This window comes from Macaca fascicularis, chromosome 8, assembly GCF_037993035.2.
Source record: "Macaca fascicularis isolate 582-1 chromosome 8, T2T-MFA8v1.1".
Lineage (NCBI taxonomy): Eukaryota > Metazoa > Chordata > Mammalia > Primates > Cercopithecidae > Macaca > Macaca fascicularis.
In genome coordinates, this window is record NC_088382.1 from 128,034,908 (window position 1) to 128,056,907 (window position 22,000).

At 39.9% G+C, this 22,000-nt stretch overlaps 1 protein-coding gene across 19 annotated transcripts in view; it reads right to left on the reverse strand.

Moving 5' to 3' along the window:
- The window catches only part of SAMD12 (sterile alpha motif domain containing 12), a 471,810-nt gene that overhangs the window by 237,650 nt on the left and 212,160 nt on the right, over window positions 1-22,000 (reverse strand). For 17 of the 19 annotated variants that reach the window (XR_012416609.1, XR_010577464.1, XR_012416612.1 and 14 more), the window contains one exon: window positions 822-962. The exons of the other annotated variants lie outside the window; for them this stretch is intronic. Coding sequence is in view for 12 of the 17 variants with exons in the window: in XM_065519549.1 (XP_065375621.1) it covers window positions 822-962 (141 nt within the window). In the remaining 5 variants the exon portion in view is untranslated. The remainder of the gene's footprint in view (window positions 1-821; window positions 963-22,000) is intronic. 19 annotated transcript variants of the gene reach the window in all.

Genomic DNA, 22,000 nt, shown 5'->3' on the forward strand with positions numbered 1-22,000 from the left:
AAAGTTTATAGCCAATGAAGGTTGATAGTATCCAAATCTTATGTAGACATATAAGTTACATATAGTGTAACTTACGGCTTTCTTAGAATTCTAGTTTTATTTTGTTACTTCCACAGTTATTGAGATCTTAAGTGCTCTCATCATATTGAAGTTATTTATAATTCCTGTTAAGAATTATATACGCTTAACAGTCTGGTCCTAGATTCACTATAGTCTATTTTAAAAATTATTCTTTCAAGAAGCTAAATGGGGTTCTTACAATCTCTAAAGTGTGTGTGTATAATACATTCACATATAGTTATACATATCTAAAATGTTTTTCTCCCAGTAACTAGTGAAAAGCAAAATAAAAATACAACAAAAACTCCACTTATATCACTGGTCATCATAACTATAGAATCACTCGAATTCTAAAGCACCCTCACAACTGGTGCAGGTGAAGATAGCTAGAGCTGGACTGTACAGTTGTGCAGGTTGCATACTATACAACTCTAGTGAGTGCAATCATACCCCGATTGATGTGACTGGTATTCTTTGGGGTTGTGCAGTATACAATCCATACAACTGTATGTGACGACCTTGAAGTTAGCTCAGGTAATTCTGTTTGCTCATCCATTACTTATCTGTGCATCCTTTTCTCTAGAGAGCTATGAAAAATGTTTTCAAAGGGAAGTAATCTTTAAATCTGTGTACTATTTTCTAGGAAGGAAATTCTGCGAAGAAATAGAACAAATTCTCCCCGGCTTCCATCTGTCCTAATAGTAAGGTTTTCTTTCTTCCCATCTCCCCTTCCATCAACCCATCAGGAAGCAACAGGGTACCTTGTGTGAGTAACTGTAGATTTCTGACTTCTTCTCGCACCTTCAGCTGGAGCACCTGTTGTAAGATGTGCTGCCGGAGGTTCTCCTGGGCAATCCCCATTCGCTCAAGCTTTTTGTCAGTAAGTCTCAGCAGGGCTCGCCCTGCAAGGTTTTAAGAAATAAAAGGAAAAGCAAATGAACTACTTGCTGAAGAAAGATGTCCATTTTGGTCTTGACTAACCCTGCCATCACAGAAGTTTCTACCTAAACACAGACTTTTAGAATAAAAGTCCTCCATTATTATTGCTGACACAAATGGATTATCTGGGTGAAAAAATACATACATATTTAAAAGAGAACCCTAACTTTTAATTGAACATTGGGAAACCCCACTGACTCACACATTCAGTTAGAATGTGTGACTCATACACTCAGTTAGATAAAATAGGAAAACCTTAACCTGGATATTTGGGTCACAAATTGCAGGTTTCCATAGAAACAATGCTCTTCATCGGGGGGATGGATTCTCAGGCTGGCCCACAGGAGCCCAAGTCACTGACAACTCACTTACAACCCAGCTGAAGAACTGGATGCTCTAACAGTGGTACATATATTAACTCTAGTAATGTGTAACACAGGGTATAATAACATTTCTGTGAAACATGCATTTAGAGTCCAGTTTTAATCTGCAGGCAATTGACACTCCTGCTGTACCCCTGATGGGCTGGAGGTTCCATCTCTAGCTGGTGGGAGCTATGCCTTAATCCCAATTACTGGCCTAATGCAAGGGTTCTAGCAGGGCTGAGAGGGAGAAGAGCAGGGTAAAAGAGTATCCAAAGAGTTGAAAAACAAGGCACCTCAAGGTGTGAATGCCTACAATGTGCAGACACCCTGGGCTATGGTCAGCTGGCATGGCCTCTCTTCAATCTTTCTTTCCCTGTATACTTCTCTTCCTACTGTGATTTCCATCAAATTCTCCTCCACTCTGTGCTTGCCCTAAAATAAGTATATTTCCATTTTGAGGGTTTACTGGAAGAAATAAAGAGTGATCATTGCTAAATGCCCATAGCACCACCTCTACTCTTCTCCAACATTCCTACTCATCACATCTGCAGATCTTTTCTCATTTCTACAGATGAAGAAGAGATAGAGTCAACTACATGTGATGAATGATGTCTTCAGGTATATTATCATATACATCTCACGAGGAGACAGGTGAATGGAGAAAACCAGTTAGCAGCAGTTTGTGTTGTTTATGCTTCTAGTTTCCTTCCTTTTAACCTTTGCTAAGTGCATCAGTCAGGATAAGTTAGTTTATATGCTGTTGTAAAAACAATTCCAACATATCAGTGGCTACAACAAACTTTACTTCCAGTTTATTCTGCATGCCAAACTATAAGTCTACCCATCTTGAACACTGCTGATCAATGTAACAAGAGGGAGGAGAGAAGGTTCTAGAAGATCTTCATGCTATCAATGAAATGCTCAGCTTAGAGTCATTTATATATCATTGGCCAGAACTAGTTGCATGAACATTTCCACCCACAAAAGGGCCACTAGTTGTACTCCCAACATGTGCCCAAAAGTGAGATGCTTAATAAGCAGCACTAGTGAGAATTATGCTAATATAGATGTGGCCCTGGACAAAAGGCTAGACAGAAAGTGAGTTCTTCGACGTGTGCATGTTTGCAGTGGTTGGGGGTGGAGGTCTGAAGCTTCAGTGGAACCTGCATTTGTGAGAGGAATCCTACATAACTACAGCTCAGGCTTGGCAACACCAGGCAGATGGTGGTGGTCATGAGAAAAGGAAGGAAAGGACAAAATTGGACTCCAGTAATTTCCATTGCATTCTGTGGCTGGTGGATTAATGGGCCCCTAAAGATGTCCTTGTTCTTATCTCTGGAACCTGTTAATTTCTTACCTTACATGACAAAAGGGACTTTGCAAATGTGATTAAGGTAAGGAGGATCTTGAGATGGGAGAGTACCTTCATTATCCAGGTGAGTCCAATCTAATCACAAGGGTCCTTAGAAGTGAAAGAGGGAGATGGGAGAGCCAGAGAAAGATGTGACAATGGAAGCAGAGGTCAAAGTGAAGTGGCCAAGAGCCAAGGAATTCAGGCAGCCTCTAAAAGCTGGAAAAGGCAAGGAAATGAGTTATCTCCCACACCCTCTGGAAAACAGCTCCACTAACATGCTGAGTTTAGCCTTATGAGACCCATTTTTGGACTTCTGATCCCTGTAAGTGTAAGACAATAAATTTGTGTTGTTTTAAGCCATCGGAGTTTGTGATAATGTGTTATAGCAGCAGTTGGCCTTGTGACTGGAATTTACATGTTTTTAAGAAGTCAAACAGATGGCTTTAGATTTCCTTTCCTTTCCCCATTTCTGGTTGCTGGCACACACAAAGGTAAAAAGCAGAGGAGTGCTAAGGAGAGGTGAGCCTGAGTGCCGGGCTTCCAGGACAGCCCTGCAGTCCAATGCTGTGCTCACTGTCAGACCTTAGTCCAGAAGTTTCACTCAGAAAACAAAGAATAGGGCTTAAATATCATTTATATGGATAATTGGCTTCCAAATAACAGACATCTACATCTTTATACATGTCATAAACTTACAAATACTGCATAAAACACTCCCTGAAGCTCTGATGATCTTAATCCTTCCCAACATAAAAATGTAGATCACCCTCCCTCATTTCTGTTCCCAATTATTTGGGCTGTGGTTTCGCAAGCTGTGGCATTTCCTAGCAAGAGCTGCCGAGGCACTGATAAGACACGCGGCTGCTTTTGTCTTAAGCTGGCTGGGCCATCGTTAGAACACAGTGTTAAGGCATCAGAGGCAGGGTTTTATTCCAGCGCATACAGCTCAACTTTCCTTTGTTTGATGCCTTCCTGTAAACCTGTAGTCCCAGCCTTTTCATAAATGCATCTGATTGGTCAAAGTAAAGATACATAGCCCTACTAGAATGTTATTTCTACTTTGGTGGGTTAATTGCATTGGGTTTAAATATACGAGTCAGAAAATTCTGTCAGTTATAGAAGTCTGTTCATTTTCTGACTGTGTGATACAAACAATCATGCTTATGAACATTTCACATATTAAATGTCCAACTGTTCAAATTATTTAATCCAAATCCTGAGAATTATTTCTACTCTGTTGGAAGAGAAATTGAGAAGTTAAAGAATATCTAAAACATGAGCGCTCGTCCTAATTTTCCCCACTCTACATTCAGTCGTGCTTTATCTTCCTTGGTAGGATAATGAAAGGGTTAGTTTTCAAGAAAGATTAAGGATAAAATTTCTTTTAAAATTTCCTGATAGAATCACTTCTAGAGAAGAGCATGATCTGTACACCAAAAATCTTATTAACAAAATCTGATTCATGGTCTTCTTTGGATGGTTTCTATGGATTGATGGTTCTGGAAAATTTCTGTAATAATTAAATTATTTCTAGGAGTAAATATCCCATCAATCTCCTAGTCCACCACCTCCTGATGAATACAAAATAAACAAATGTCCAAATAAGTGAGGTACTATTTTGATGAGGTATCAAGAAAGTGGTAAATAAGCAATCATCAAATTATTTTATCATTTATGTTAATTTTTGTTGTTTATCATAAAATTCAATTGTTAGTTCAACAAACACTTATTGAGCACTCACTATGCCTCTGTTACTTTGTGACTCCCCCTGGATACAGCGATGAACACAGCAGACAGAGTCACTTTTGAAGCCTTCAGGCTGACAAGGAAGGTAACTCATGGCAAACGTCTATGAGTATGTGATGAATGCTAAGAAATGCTAGGACTGAAGGAGGAAGCAAGAGTTAGACAAAACCTACTGATAGAGCAAATATATTTTTTAAAGTTGCCACATGAATGAAGAGGGGGGCTGCCATTGTAGACAGACAACACAGGAGTACCGTCCCAACTTGAGCATTCCCTGCCTCTGCTCACAGGGGTCTCTTGGTCACCTTGCTCTGCAGTCCTCTGACAATACAGAGAAGGGCCAAGGAGTGAAAAATCAACTCAATCTCAAACAAGAAGCACCAACTGAATTGCCTGATACAATCAAACTTGTTATAACAGTAATTAGGTGACTTGGGCTGGTGGGCCCTTTACCAACTCACAGACCCTTGGGGTTAGAAGAAGCTTAAAGTTTTTCACTTGCTCTTACTCCCCGCTTTTTACTCTTTTCCTTTAACAAGTATTTATTGATCACCATTACGTGCCTGCCACTATTCGGGGTGCTGTGGATATGGAGATGAGTAGTGTCTTCTGCCTGCAGGGAGCTCACCATTTAGCGTAGGAGGAAGGTGACATACAAATAAACCGACTAGATTTAGATCTAGAGATAGATGTATGATCCCAGATAGTCATAAGTGCTCTGAAGAGAAAGCAGAATGAAGGGGCAGACAGGGACCCCTATTAAAAATATGGGGCTATCGTAGTTGGGGTGGTTAGGATAGGAAAGGCCTCTCTGAAGGGATGAGGCTGGAACCAGAAAGGAGAATGAGGGAATAGAAGTGTCAACGCAAGTAGAGGAATGACAGGGAGACTAGTGTCACTAGGGCAGAGCAGGTGAGATAAGAGAATGGTCAGAAATGAGGTCTCAGAGAAGACAGGGTCAGATCAAACAGGGCCTCGGAAGCCCTGGAGAGGACTCTGGATTTTATTCTTCTGAATATGAAAAGTTCTGAGCAAGGGTAACTTGGGCATGATATCAGGTATTAAAAAGAATCCCTCTGGTCACTATGTGGAGAATGGATTCGGGGCAGAGGCATGTGTAGGAGCAAGGAGGAGTCTGTGGACTACCAAAATGATCTAAACAGGAGGTAACAATGTCTTTGTACTGGGGTGGTGGGGAAGAAGTAATAAGAAATAGTAAATTCTGGATATATTTTTAACAGCTTTACAATGCCCAGAAGCGGGGTCTGAGGGAAAGACAGACATCAGAATGACTCACATTTTCAACCTGAGCCACCAATGTCTGGGGGCACCATTTCCGAGCAAGAAATTGAGTCACTGCTCAAGAGAGGATGCATTGGAAGGAGGAAATCCTGGCAGTATTACTGCTATTTTTTTCTTTAGAGAGCACTTGGGATATGGAGAAAAATAAACACGACAGTATTAAACAAAGAAAAACAATTAAAATATTCTTCTTTTCTTGAATGCTCTTATTCCTTCAATACTCTCCTCGAACCCCAAAGCTCTGAGTTGACTGGGGGTAACATAAGCATAGGCATATCCTGGCGGAACTTAACAGAGGGACCTCTTACAACCCAGCTCTGTATTGTTTAACCTTATTAGGTGCCCTCAGAGCTAAAAACATTCCCCAGAACTCCTTGTAGAGGCTTGGGCCAGGGAATATTCAGTGAGGATGTTCCCGCAGCAGGAACATGGTACTCTGCTAGCAATCTTGGAAAATTAGAGTTTTGCTGCAATTGGAAGCTTGAGCATACATAGAAAAACATGACTGTGTGTGTTCCACTAGAATGCCAGCAACACAAGAGCAAGTGTGACAGTTATTTTTGTAAGCCAGCTTGACTTGGTTATGAAGTACCCAGGTACTTAGTCAAACATTATTCTGGGTGTTTGGGGATCGGATTAACATTTCAGTTGGTGAAGTGGATAATGCAGACTGCCCTCCATAATGTGGGTGGGCCTCATCTAAGCAGTTGAAGGCCTGAGTAGAACAAAATGCTGACCCTTCCTAGACGAAGAGAGAATTCTCCTGCCTGATGGTCTTTGCACTGGGACATTGGTTCTTAATTTTATAGCAGCCTGCCAGCCTTTGGACTCAAACTAGGATGTTAGCTCTTCCTGGTTCTACAGCAGCTTCTGGCCTTTCAACTCCAACTGGGACACTGGTTCTGCAGATTCTGGATTTGCCAGCCTCCATAATTAAATAGGCCAATTTCTTAAATAAATCTCCTGCTGTAGATACATGTATATGTATATATGTGTATACATATGCTCATACTGCGTATATACCCTCTTGGTTTTCTCTGGAGAACCCTATCATTCTGAGGGGGGTCTCTCCTGTCAGGTGCCCTGCTACCCCCGGGATTCCCTAGTGCTGCCTGTGTGCTGGCATACAGTAGTGCTCATAAGTATTTATTGAGTACATATCCTTAGTGCTGTTAAATTAACATAAAGGTTATCTTCTTTACCACTTGATGCTCTCAAGACTATTAAATTACTTATATCAGAAAAGATGTAAAAGACTTGATTAGAAGCTGTCTGGTAAAACAACAAGAAACTGAACAAATAGAGGGAAGATGCTCCATTTTGTTGTGGTGACCACAGAAACACATACATGCCAATTGAAAGCAATAGAGAACAGGAGACTAAATGAGGCCTAAAGAAAGACGAGAGCCTTTTTCTATTTTTGAACACACACCAACTGAGACTACAAACCCTTGCTGAGCAGATGAGCAGCAAGGAAAGGTGAGGGATAATTGAGTCACAGCGCAGTGTATTCATTTCCTATGGTTGCCATAACAAACTATCACAAACACAGGCACTTTAAACAATAGAAATCTAGTCCTCAGAGTTCTGGAAGTCAGTTCAGCATCTGTTCCATTGGGCTAACATCAATGTGTCAGAAGGGCCCACACTCCTGTAGGGCACAATACATTCTCTGATACGCCTGTTTCTGCCAGCTGCCAGCACCCCTTTGCACGTGGCCACAAATCTCTGCCTCCATTCTATCACCTTCTCCTCTTGTGTGTGTATAATCTCACTCTGCCTTTGTCTTACAAGGGCACTTGGGATTGGATTTGGGGCCCATCTGAATAACCGGGGATAATCTTCCCTTGTGAAGATCCTCAACTTAATACATCTGCAAAGACCCTTTGTCCTTGTAACATTTTCAGGTTTCAGGGATTAGGACCTGATGCTGTTGGGTGGATATTATTCAGCCTATCATAGCTGAAAGGGACATTTGAGTTTCTGACTACCGCACAGGATTCATTGTGCTCCACATGGAGAAGTGAGGCGCAGAGAAAGTGTCCTTCCTGCCTAAGAAGATGAGGTAGAGACTTAGGTCTAGATCATGTCTCTGACTTTCAAGGCCAGCCTGGTCGCTGGTCTCTATTCCAGGTGCCCTTCATCTTCTGCTCAGAAAATTGCAACAGACAGCCTGGCACAACTTTTTAAGATAAATGACTGCATGTCATAAGACATGATTGGAAATGACAGGGGAAGGTGGAGGTGAGCCAAGAGTGGCTTCAGACCCTGTTCTATTGGGAAATCTCAGTGCCACTGCATGTGGTTGGGGGGGTGCCACTTTTCCCAGAATAGGATGGATTATAAGGCCTCTTTTCTGCCAGAAATAGATCACTGGACAGTTCCCCAAATAAATGGCCCTTTGTGCACTGGGTTAGCTCCCAAACTGCTCTCAGGTAAAGGCCTGGGTCATGCACTATGCAAATGCCTCTGGCTCCACCCCAGTCCTGGCTGGGCCAGAGTAACAGGCACGGGGCATACAAGCAGGGTCCCATAGACCAAATTTGTGTTTCTCCAATCATGCCATTACTCCAAAATTGGAATTTTGGGAACAAAGAAACAAAGAGGCAAAATCACGAAAGCATGGGATCACAGCTAAAAGGTGTAGATAAATGCCTAGGAAAGCACAATCTGAGTCTTAATTTACTCAACTCTACAATGGGGATGAAAACTACACTATTTCATAGAACGACCATGAGAGTCAAGTGAAATAATACATACACAGGACTTTTGCAACTTGGAACCACAATAACACAATTTGGATACTACTGTTCCTTGACTGGCCACCACCTCTTCTTACTCTTCCTCCTCCTCCTCCTCATAACTGTAATAATAATACCAAATGCCTATGGTGCAGTTACTCTGTTAAATACTATCCTAGTAGCTTTACATAGATTATCTCATTTTCAACAGTTTTCTAAAGGTACTATTATTATCTATTATTATTATCTATTATCTATTATTAAGAGCTATAAAACAGCTAAAGGCCTTATACCTACTAACCTGCAGTTCTGGGATACAAATATAGGCAGAAACCATGCTCTCAACCACCTCCCTAAACTGCCACCCAGAGATTCTTTACACAAACCTACGTGCTCCTCAAGGCCACTTCTTGCATAGGGAACAGAACTCATGAGCAAATGAGAGGCTGAGGGTCAGGAAAACGTCTTCATCTCTGAGGGCTTAAATGCAAGCTGTGGGAACATTGTCATGGCATCACTATGCACAAAGGCGTAATGGTTCACTTGGTGGAGAATGACAGGGAAATGATGGGTCTCTGAAAGTAGCCATCAAACAGATTCATAGACTGTTTGTATGCGTACCATGGACTGAACCTGCTCTACTCCTGGAAACTAGTAGACAAGGATAAACAAGATAATTTCCCTGCCAGAGGGACAAACATAGGTTCTTTGCAATCCCATAAGAGGGGCATTTAACTCATCTGGGGACCTTCAACAAAAACAAAAAGTCAAGATGAAGGGCATTCAAGGCACAGGAAACAGCACAGGCAAAGACGGAGACCGAAGAAACAGAAGCTCTATATGGCTGTGTGTGAAACATGCAGCAAGGAGTTATTGCAGGGCTATACTTGCCATTTCATGCTTGGTGTTAGTCTCTTCCTTTATTTTTACCTTCCAAAGCTGCAGACGTGAGATACAAGTGATGATATTCCCAACAGTAAAACTAATTTGTAGAACTAATATTATACACACTTTATTTTTGCCTATACTACATCTCTGCTTATTCTGCTTATTCCTGATAAAAGCAGCTCTCTTTTGTCTTTTGAGAGCTGCTTTTTCTCACCCGGTGGGGTTTTTAACAGTTAAAAGCAATGTCCCTGTAGTACTTTTTACTTCTAAAATACTATATAATTTTCTTGCTTTTTATGTTTATCTTTGGATTCACTCCCACCCCTTCCCATAATGTAAGTAAGCTCCATGAAAGCAGGGCTTCCTTGAGGTTCTCAAGCATCTCGCAAGAGTCTTACTCAATGTAGGCAGCAAAAAGATACTTGTTAAATTATTCCTGGGTATGTGACCCAGACCAGAATATATACATTTCTTTGCTGGGATCGTTATGGCCACTAAGAAGAAAATTCTTTCTTTCTTCAACTATGTCCCAAGGGACAATATAATGCTAGCCTTGCTGTTAATGGATGTCTTTACCACCCTATGGAGGAAATTTCCTAGAGAATTAAGCCAACAGAGAGACCAGAGCTGGGAAAGAGAAAAGTGGGGTGAGAGGAGAAAGGCAGAGAAAAAGAGAGAAAGAACATTATTTGGTTTCTCAAATACAGTCTGGCCTGAAGTCAGATACCCCTGCACTCTTGGTTATGTAAGTCAATATATGGCAGCAGATGGGGATAAGCTAGTTGAGCTCATTTGTACCACTTGCACCAAGAGAATCTTGACTTAAACATCCTAGTTTATGAGGGATTCTCAGTTAAGTTACAGTACTGCCATCCCTCTCCCCATTTCACAAAAGTCTATCATGGTATAAGTGGGTAAGAATGATATGAACTTATAGTAATTGGTTCTCAAAAAGTTAATCATCGGTAAATGTATTTTAGTTAGAATTTCTTACAAATTATTTGAAGTGTACCTTAATCTGACTGCATATTTACGTGTGCTTGATGCATCAGGGCAACCTCCTTATCAAATTATACCAGAGGTTATAAACTCAGATGCTCTTGTAAGGAAATATAATTGTGTAAAGAGAACTGCTCTAAGGGATGACTAAGAAAAGGTAGACTGAAGCCGGGTGCGGTGGCCTATGCCTGTAATTCTAGCACTTTGGGAGGCTGAGGCGGGCAGATCACCTGCGGTCAGGAGTTTGAGGCCAGTCTGGCCAATGTGGTGAAATCCTGTCTCTACTAAAAATATAAAAAAAGAAAAAAGAAAAAAAATAGCCAGACATGGTGGTACACAACTGTAGTTCCAGCTACTGGGGAAGCTGAGGCAGGAGAATCACTTGAACCCGGGAGGAGGAGGTAATAGTGAGCTGAGATCATGCCACTGCACTCTAACCTGGGTGACAGAGCAAGACTCCAACTCAAAAAAGAAAAAAAAAAAAATAGAAAAGATAGACGGTAGTGGACTGGACAATTTTTTTCCCCTAAAATGGGCAATTCCAATCCATTCTTGCTATGCTAGAACACAAGCTAAGTATTGCTACTTCTTTTAAGTTAGGTACAAGTGAAAATCCAGAAGTTCTATGAAATCTTCCAATTTAAAATTGGCTAATTTTTTCCATACTATGAGAGCCAAACAAATTACGTATATATGGGTCATAGTTGGCTTACAAGTTGCTATTTCAAATTTAACTTTTTTTTTTTTTGAGACAGAGTCTCACTCTGTCACCCAGGCTGGAGTGCAGTGGCACAATCTCAGCTCACTGCAAGCTCTGCCTTCTGGGTTCATGCCATTCTCCTGCCTCAGCCTCCCGAGTAGCTGGGACAATGGGTGCCCGCCACCACACCCAGATAAGTTTTTTTTACATTTTTTAGTAGAGACAGGGTTTCACCGTGTTAGCCAGGATGGTCTCCATCTCCTGACCTCATGATCTGCCTGCCTTGGCCTCCCAAAGTGCTGGGATTACAGGCATGAGCCACCGTGCCTGGCCCAAATTTAACTTTTAACCCTCCTTCTTCCATGTCCCTCCAACTTTCAGTGCAAAGGAATTCAGGCAGCCTTGTTCGCAGGGTTTTGACTGACTTTAGGAATGGACTCCAAGTTCTGTGATTCCATTCTGTGCAGCCTATTCTAAATCAATAGCCAACCAACACCAAGACTGAGCTAGCCCTTCATTTTTCATAACCTAGAGATGCATTGCAAATCCAGCTTCTTAAGTAACCCCCATCCCAAAGTCTGATTTCCTGAAGGTGACTACGAATCACCCAATACCAGAGCTAGCGAGGATTCAAAGGTCAGCCAACACATTGCCTCATTTCCTGGCAAGAATACACACAAAACCTTCCAAGACCAATAAGTCTCCTCTCACTTCTACCTGAGAGCACAGCCCACCGTCAAGCCCGGTCACTCACTTGGTTACATTTAGATGATTAGCAGTTAATTGAAGGCCCCTTCTCTAGGCCAAGGAAGAGAAGGGTTAATGGAAATTTGCACTGCGGTTACTGTAATTTACCGTACTGATGGGAACTGTATATTGATTTTTTTTTTACCTGTCTTGGGTAAAAAGACTATTTTAGACAATCTATTATTTTGACTGAATATATTCAGGTGCTGATGTTAATAGGAGAAAATTGGAATAACATTAATTCCCACCTGAAATATAAATTCAGAAAGAAATATATTATAGTGCTTTTCAAACAGAAAATGTGACCCTGCATTGCTTTTAGTTCTCCAAGAAGGAATACACAGCTCACAAACAGTAAGTTAAAGGTTAAATATTCTACAGTGTTTGTTAGTACATGTAATTACCATATCCCATCCAAAAATTAATTTTTAAAAACCCTAAAACATTTTGTTTGGGAATTTTGTCTTAGTCCCTGGGAAGACTCAGTAATTACTTGCCTTGTACCTCCGAGCAGATTTTTTCAAGCAAGGAAGTCTAGTACCAACATAATAGAGACTATAAGGGAAGATTTATGATAAAATAAACAACCTTCAAGGTCTTTTCTGTTTTTGATAGGTAGACCAAACCTCTTGGTACTTTTATTTGTCAGCATTTGTACACACTGGTTTGGGATTCTCTATTAAGTGTCACTAGGTGGTGAGAAACCCACTGGGCATGTGGTATCTTTTAAAATTAATTGCCAAGAAGCATGTAAAGTATCTATTAACAAGCATCTTCTTGCCCCTCAATATTCTACTTCGTGGTCATAACAACCAAACACATAAGCATAGTGTTCACATGCCAAAGAGAACAGGCACTGGGGCATGCTGGTTCCTACATGTGAATTAATTTGAGCCAGTACATACAGCCAAAGTACTGCTCAAAAAAGTTTTAAGTCTACTTTGACATTCTTTTTCTAATACTGAGGGATTTGTATTTCCTTGAACTTTTAAATGATAAATGTTAAAAGTATCAGGAATTTCTTAGGTAGAAAAATTAACAAGTACTGTCACAGCTTCAGATATATTCAATAGAAGAGACGGTAACAGTACTCTTGCCTTCATGGAGCTTAAAAATTACCTGGAAATGTAAGACCAGCAGGCATTACACAGCTACAAAAACAGTAATGTGATAAAACTCTGTAGCCATGGCCATGAAGACCATGAGATAATTAGGAAAGTTCTGGGTTTTTTTTTTTTTTAAAAAAAAAAAAGAGGTCTTGGGTTTGGAGTTGAATGCCCAGGGCTGGATTAGCCAGTCATTAACTACGTGGTCATTGTTATGATAATTTACCTCTCTGGATTGCTTTTCTTCACTGGCAAAATGGGAATAATATGACACCCTCTCTCCCCATGTTGTGCTGAGTAACTACTCACAGCGGTAAGCACGATAAAAAGTACTGTCAGCCAGGAGCGACGGCTCACGCCTGTAATCCCAACACTGTGGGAGGTCGAGGTGGGCGGATCACGAGGTCAGGAGATTGAGACCATCCTGGCCAAAATGGTGAAACCCCGTCTCTACTAAAATACATGCAAAAAAATTAGCCAGGCGTGGTGGTGCGTGCCTGTAGTCCCAGCTACTCGGGAGGCTGAGACAGGAGAATTGCTTGAACTTGGGAGGCAGAGCTCACTTGCGGTGAGCAGAGATTGCACCACTGCACTCCAGCCTGGCGACAGAGCAAGGCTGCATTCTCAAAAAAAAAAAAAATAAATAAAAAATAAAAAAATAAAAAAAAAATACCATCACTGTCTTCAGGAAGCAGACTAAAGAAAAGAGGTCACCCCAAGACCCTATAGAGAGTGGTATACCTCTCTCGAAAACTGTGATAGGAGCACCCGAAAGGATGGGATACTGATGGTGACCCTGGGAAATCTTTCTAACAATAGAGGGGTAAAAAGAAAATGGAAATTCTATTTATTACATGCCAAATTTCAAAAGTCATCAACATGATATGCAAATAGACAAACTTTTCTGCTTCACTTTCTCTAGAACAGAGGATTATTGACATTTGGGGCTCACTCTCGACTTACGCTTGAAGGCCCAGGCCACTTAGAAGTCCTTCTTTCCCTTTTCAAAATTCTATTATTACAGAATGTGTATCTCAGACATGTAGAGTAATTCTCAAATTGAGCTGTCTCTTAAGAACTCCAAGATGCCACTAAAAATTTCATGTACTTAAAAAGAAAGTAAAAGCAATGTTCGCTCAGGTTTTCTTTAGCCAACACCCTGAGGCCAGTGTTCAGGGACCAATATGTCATGTACGAGGTTCTCCCACATTAAAGAGTTTAAGTCATTGTTTTAGGTAACACTTTGTTTACTGTGGGTACCAATAAGTACATACTGTAATCAATAAGACTCTTCCTATTGATCATAAATAATAATAAAAATAGACCCAGAAAAAGTTAGAAAAAAAGAAAAAGTTGAAGAAAAAAGTGAGGTTTTTTTTTGTATAATTTTCTCTTCTGATTTAGATTTGGTTATAAAATGCTTCAGTTCAGTGTCCATTCATTCTTCTTCCAGCAATAATGTGTTCAATAACTTATATTTTAAGGAAGGCTGAGGCAGGAGAATCGCTTCAACCCGGCCAATGAAGGTTGCAGTGAGTCGAGATGGTGCCACTGCACTCCAGCCTGGGCAACAGAATGAGAATCTGTCTCAATCAACCAATCAATCAATCAATAAAATGCCTATGATCATATAGGTAGCAAAGGACAGAAGAATTTTGGATTACAGTTTTTCCAAATCCAAAGCTTATCTTCTCCACCCCCTCTGCTCCCCGGTCTTTCTCTGCTTATATGAAGAGAACTTTTGGAAAGAAAGAGAATCTTTCCTTATCTTCTTATTTCGAGCCCTCATTAAAGTACCATCACTTCCACTTATACACAGTTCTAGAAAAACCGAACTTAACTGCTTGACAAAGTAGATCACGGGAACTGGGGGAGAAAGGTTGTGAAGAGAGAGTTGGATTAAAAATAAAATGAGGAAACTTTGGGAAGTGATAGACATGCTCATTACCTTGATTGTAGTAATCGTTTCACAGGTATATTCATAGGTCAAAACTCATCATACACTTTAAGTATGTGCAGTTTATTGTATATCAGTTATACTTCAATAAAGGTGTGTGTGTGTGTGTGTGTGTGTGTGTTTTGAGACAGGGTCTCACTCTGTCATTCAGGCTGGATTACAGTGGCACAATCACAGCTCACTGCAGCCTTGACCTCCTGGTCTCAAGTGATTCTCCCACCTCAGCCTCCCGAGTAGCTGAGAATACAGGCACAGGCCACAACACCTACTAATTTTTTAAGTTTTTAGTAGAGATGAGGTCTCACTATGTTGTCCAGGCTGGTCTCGAACTCCTGGCCTTAAGCAATCCTCCTGCTTCTACCTCCCAAAGTGTTGGGATTACAGGTGTGAGCCATCACACCGGGCCCAGTAAATTTTTCTTTCTTTCTTTTGTTTAATAAATGGCTGTGGAAGGGTGGAAAAGAATGCAAAAGTGTGAAAGACAAGAGAAAAGTAGAATTCCGATAACTTAGGCTGAATCAAACCACAATTCCCAACAATAATTAGTTCTAATGATTGGTATGGACTTCATGCACTGCCACTTAGGAACTCCCCAGCTGCTTGCTGCTGACAGCTGACAGTCCTTCTGGGAATTTCCCGGATCTAAGAAGAGCCACCTTGCTCAAGGTCATGCCTCTTTTTCTGCGAGTAGCCTGCATCCAACGACTGGTAGATGAGGGAGGCAGGAGGTATGAAGGTAACTGCCCCAGATACCTGGTTCCAACTCAGGATAACTTTGAAGGGCGATCTTAGCTTCAGAGCTCCCTGTGGGGTTGGCAGAGGTCTCGTTGTGGCTGAATCATAGCCCAACTTCTTCTGCCCAGTCCTGCTTCCTTCATTTCCCTCACAAGTATTGAACATGAGGACACCACCCAACAAACGTCTGAAAGGTAGATTTCCTTCTCTGAGCCTGCTTCATGGGGAACCAAAGCTCTGGTAGGGTTTCACTGCGTCAAGGGGTACCCAATCAATTATCTGACACAAACGTTCCATGTTGACTGTGATGGTTTTAAATCAGCCCAGGTGGCTTCACTGTACCCTTTAGCAGGCTTCTAGGTTACCTATCTCTATAGTTACTAGGTGTGTGTGAGAGGAATGAAAGACTTTGAATAGTGGCCTCTGCAATACATAATTAGAAAGATAAATCTGCTGCTAAAAATTCTGTGTGTATCATCTATTGATTTTATGTGTGCCTCATTTTCCATAAAACACTATGAGCACTGTATAATCACAGTGCATGATGTACTTGAGCATCATGTAAATCATAAATAAATACATATGTATGCATACGCATGCATATATTTTCACACACACAAACATTTATGTATAATCTATTTTACAGAGGGCTTGTTCTATACCAGGCACTGTGATAAGTGCTCGACACGAATTATCCCATCAGATTCTCATAGGTAGGCACAATCACTTTCTTCTCACTTTTCAGATGAGCAAACAAAAGCACAGACGGGTTAAAGATCCTGATAAAGACTTCGCAGCCAAAAGAAGCGATACCTTGGGTCAAATCTAGGACCACCAGATTTCAAACCTTATACTTCTAATCACTATATGACACATAACATGATTTTAAGAAACTTTCTTACAAAAATGTGTGAATTGGACAAGAGAGTAACAAAAACAAAGTAATTCACTGATCTCTCATTTTGTAGATGGAGGTTGTGTGTAATGAGTTTCTGTAAATCAGGAGACACTTGGAAATATAAATAAGTCAAAGTTAGACAATAAAGTCACAGAGAATTGTATTGTTGTCCTCTGACCTTTGCAGAAACTACATTTTCTCAACAATTGAAGTGAGCTTGCTTTTTACAATTGAAATGTTTTCCTTTGCATGCAGAGTAATGGAGCATAGCAGGATACATGCCTTCAGCTACAACAATCTGTAAATCAACACACACTCCACCATGTTGTGACTGTGAGAACACATACCCTCACACGCCAGGAGACAGCCTTTGTCAAAAGAATGGCCAATTCCAATGAATACTGATCAGCCATTAAAAACAGAACTGAGATTGGAAAAAAAAAATCTTATAATTGGTAAATGTATTGCTATCATAACATCAACAGCTTGAATTCAATGAAAACTATATTGGTTAAATTAAGTCTTCCACATAAAGATGTCAAATGTTACAACTTCACTATTACAGTGAAGAACAGCTTCAAAATGTGCCTAAACTGAACAATTAGATGGCACTATCCTTAAAATGATGTTATAGAATTGTTAGGTCTAAAATCACAAATTTCTAATTGAATATCAAATTTTGTTTGGTTTGAGTTGTATTTTCCAGTGCCAAATCATCCCAGTACAAAGCATCCAGATCATTTTTGTATCTTGCTTCTAACGAAACGAAAATGTGTTTGCAGAAAATAGTCCTAGAGTTCTCCCTTATTCATAGAGTACTTTGAAAACTGAACATGGCTGAAAGTGTGAATTTATAACATTTCAGATTTTCTTTGATAGTAAAGCAATAGCCTTACTGGTTCCTTTTTGCCTCAGGTCCTACAGATTTCTGCATTGGATTGTGACAGATCTGGGCTTTATTTATTTTAGAGACAGGGTTTGGCTCTGTCACTCAGACTGGAGTGCAATCATAGCTCACCATAGCCTTGAACTCATAGGCTCAATTGATCCTCCTGCCTCTGCCTCTCAAGTAACTGGAACTACAGGTGTGTGCCACAAACTCCCTTCTTCTTCCTTTTTATTTTTTATATAAACAGGGTCTTACTATGTTTCGCTGGCTGGTCTCGAACTTTGGCCTCAAGCAATCCTCTCACCTCTGCCTCCCAAAATGCTGGGATTACAGGTGTGAGCCACCGTGTCCAGCCAAGGGCTTCATGTAAAAGATCAAAACATTAAAAACTCATGAGGAGTTTTGAGATCTATGAGAACTCACTTTTAAAATGAGTAAAGTTATAGAATGCATTGCTGGGATTGCACACAAACACACACACAACCTTTTAAGATACTGGAGATTGCTCAAATATCTACTAAATATGCTTCTACAATTAACCTTGAGATTTTATTTTCAGAATGTCTTCTCATCACTTACAAATGTACCCACATGATTTTCAATCTAATTTTTAAGATGAAAGTGAGCCTTTCTTGAGGGAGATTTACATGTCCTTCATTTCTTCCTTATAAATTATATGTTAAGCTTAATATTCTGATTTACAGAGCTCAATTTCCTTGTCTTTCCATAAGAAAAAGGCATGTTTCCAAGGTTTGGTTCTAAACAATCCACTGCATTTAATTATGAAAACCTATTGAACTTAGGGAAGTTAGACGAGAAGAAAAAAATCACACACGACAAAAGGAAATAATTTGGTATTACAAAATCATTGAAATTAGAGATAGAAAAGACTTATTAGGTCATATATCAAAGAAAGTACATGCATTTGATACTCAGATTTAATATGCCAGAGAGGTTGGGTCACCGGAGGTACTTCTAAGCTTTTGATAAAGTACAGAAACTAAAAAAGAACATTTAAGGAGCAGAGCCCTTAATAAAAGGCAAGATCGAAATATGAGAGAGAAATACGTAAGATGCAAAGAAAAGGTAGATGCAGAAATAACACTGAAACATCTTGGAGAAAACACTGTTTCCAAGTTTTCTGCATAGAAATGTAAACATTGACAAAATGTCCAGGGACTGAGGCTTATAAGGGAACTGCTATAGCCAGAAAAGCCCCTTAGAGGGGTCAAAGGCTGAAGGCTGTTACTGTGTGGGTAACATCCCAACCTTTTATCTATGGAATGTCATTTAACCCTTAGAGATTTCTGGCCTTGTTTTTCTTCCAGTTAAGAGCAATGGGCAGTCATAAATATTCCCCTGTGTGTCTTGGGAGAAAGCAAGGGGAGAGATATGGCAGAAGGGGCTCTGGTCTGATAATGCAAAAGCATGAAAGAGCAGATGCTGGCATTTACTAAGATAATCAGAGCAGAATTACCCCTAAACATTAAGCATCTTCAGATTCTACCATATGACCTCTGATAACACAAATCCTTGGTAAGGATTTTGATCTTTTATTGTTTTTCTTTACACACACACACAAAAGTCTGATGCTAAAAACTAGTTGCTACATGTTGCCCAAAATAGCCAGAATACATAGTGAAGTTGGGTAAAAACTTGCTGATAAGCAATATCTAAAACTTACCCAAATCCCTGTCAAGAGTACCTACACAGCCTGCACTATGAATTGGGTACTAAGCTTCTCTTGTGATTTATCACATATCTTCACACAAACAAGGCGTCACAAACATCTGTCTGTGTAGGGAATGCTGCATCTTCATGACAGCCTCCCAGATCAGTTCAAATTCAAGAGTATTTCCTAATTTCAACCAGGTCACTGTTGCAACTGGGCTAATAAAAACAAAGATAAAGGAATAAAAATATGTCCTAACTTGCACAAATTGGGCTAATTCTCAGTGAAACGGGGGAATGAAGTCTGTTATACTTTTATAAATATTATGTATAGTCTGTGTGTGTGTGGTGTATTTTTTTTTAATAAGAGGCAGTATGGCAGAGTGGGTAAGAGTAGGATTCAGGAATAAGAATCCCTGGATTTAAATTCTACCTGTTTCACTTATTAGCTTGGTAAATTGGAACAATATCTTAAGCTCCTTTATCCTTAGTTTCTAAAATAAAAAAATTATAGTAGTATTTCTTTAACAAGGTAGTCATGAAAATAAGGATTCAATTCGATGATCCATATACACTTAGAACTTGCCACACAGGAAGGCCCTAGTAAGAACTGCACTAAACTAAAAACAAAAACAAAACCAAACCCTAGTTTCTTAAAATAGATTGTGAATATCTGGAGAACACGACCTTACAGGGTCAACTTTAAAGAATGGGATTTGTCAGGTCTATCATGACATAATACAATGAAGTGCACCAGAGAAATAAATCAGAGGGAGAGGAAGCTCTGGCGAGGCAGAGAAACAACACTGTCATCCTTGTACAAAGAAGAGCGATTAACTTGAATCTAGATGGCCATAGAATTCTTGATGACAAAGATATTTCCATATCTTTGGAATAGAGACAATATATTGCCTTTTGTTTCCAGCAATATAGGTTTCAGTGTCACGTGTTTTGTTTGATAGATTTTTGGTACCTTTATTTTTTCTTGAGACAGGGTTTTGCTTTGTCCCCAGGCTGGAGTGCAGTGGTACGACTGATTCTGGCTCACTGCAGCCTCAATCTGCGGGGCACAAGCAGTGCTTCCATCTCAACCTCCCGAGTAGCTGGGACGACGGGCATGTGCCACAATGCCCAGCTAATTTTTAAAACTTTTTGTAGAGATGCAGTCTCACTACATTGCCTAGGCTGGTCTAGAACTCCTGGGCTCAAGCGATTATCTCACCTTAGCCTCCCAAAGTGCTAGGATTACATGCATGTGCCACTATGCCCAGCTGAGTTTTGATATTTATCTTGTTTGGTATTCTCTGAGTTTCTTGGATTTGTGCTTTGGTATCTGCAATAATTTTGCAAAATTCTTGGCCTCCTGAAGAAAGTTCAAATACTTTTTTGGTCTCATTCTTTCTTTTTTCCATCTGGAATTCCAATTACCCATATGCTAGACCATTTGATGTGATAAGTGGCTGAAATGGTCTGAGACAGTCCTGATTTCAAAGCACCTCGATTGTTTGTCTGAAAATTCGGTCATCATAGATTGAACCCACTTTTTCTTAATTGCCATTTGGAGTTTCTGTTATTAAAAAGTTTAAGTAGTGGCATACAAACATTAATGCCATGAGTTAACAAAGGAGTGTTATATATACAGATTTCATGGGCCAGAATTCTGACTAAGTGACTCTAGTGTGGGGCCTGAGAAAATGTATCTTTAACAAGCACCATAAATGAGGCTGAGAAAGGGTCATCTGGGGATTTTACTTAGAGAAATGTCAGCTCTACAAATCCATTATTTTTTTTTCTACTTGTAATACGTTTTGTATGTTTTTATTATTTTTAAGAGACAGGGTCTTGCCATGTGAGGCCAGGCCTGGTCTTGAACTCCTGGGCTCAAGTAATTCTCCTACCATAACCTCCCAAAGTGTTGGGGCTACAGGCATGAGTCACCATGCCCAGCCTACTAATGGTACCCTTATAAACTCTTCCTGAACCTGTACTTTTTTTCATTCATCTTAAAACTTTATTATTTAATTCATGAATGGATTATTCTTACAACTGCACCAGAATGGCTAAAATTAAAAACACTGACAATCCCAAGTGTTGGCAAGGATGTAGAGAAACTGGAACTATCCTACACTACTGGTCAAAGTATAAACTGAAATAATCTCTTTTGAAAACTCTGGAGTATCTATTAAGTTAAATATACACAAGACCTGACAATTCCATTTCTAAAATGAGTGCTCATTTTCACCAAAAGTCATGTACAAGAAAGTTCATGACAGCTTTACTGGAAATAATCCAATGTCCCTCAGCAATAGAATGGAGAAATTAAAATATAATTACACAATGGAATATGGTTCAACAATGAACAACAAAAACTACAGCTATACTCAACACTGATAAATCTGACAGACGAAATGTTGAGTAAAAAAAACAGGTATAAAAAAGTTAATAAAAAAGCAAAAGTGATCTACAGTGGCAGAGGTTAGAACAGTGGTTACCTTGGAAGACGTCAACTGGGAGGATGCACAAGGGAGCCACTAGGGTTCTAGAAATACTCTTATGTCTTGATCTGAGTAAGGTTTACATAAGTGTATGCACATCTGTAAAAATTTATTGAGCTGCACCTAAGATTTGTATACTTTACTATTTATAAGTTATACCAGGAAACAAAGAAAGAAAAGGAAGGGAGGGAGAGAGAAGGGAGGGAGAAAAATAGAAAGGAAAGATAAAGAATATTTTCCTAGAATTTGAAAACGTGAAAAAGTTTAAAACCCCTTTGGGTCCTTGCCCCTAATGGCATCACAGACTTTATGATGTCCCTTCTCAGCTATCATATTTCCAGGCTATAAAGAAAGCCTAGGTGGAGATAATACTTTCTGTAAATAAATGTTAACAGTAGATGGAAATCA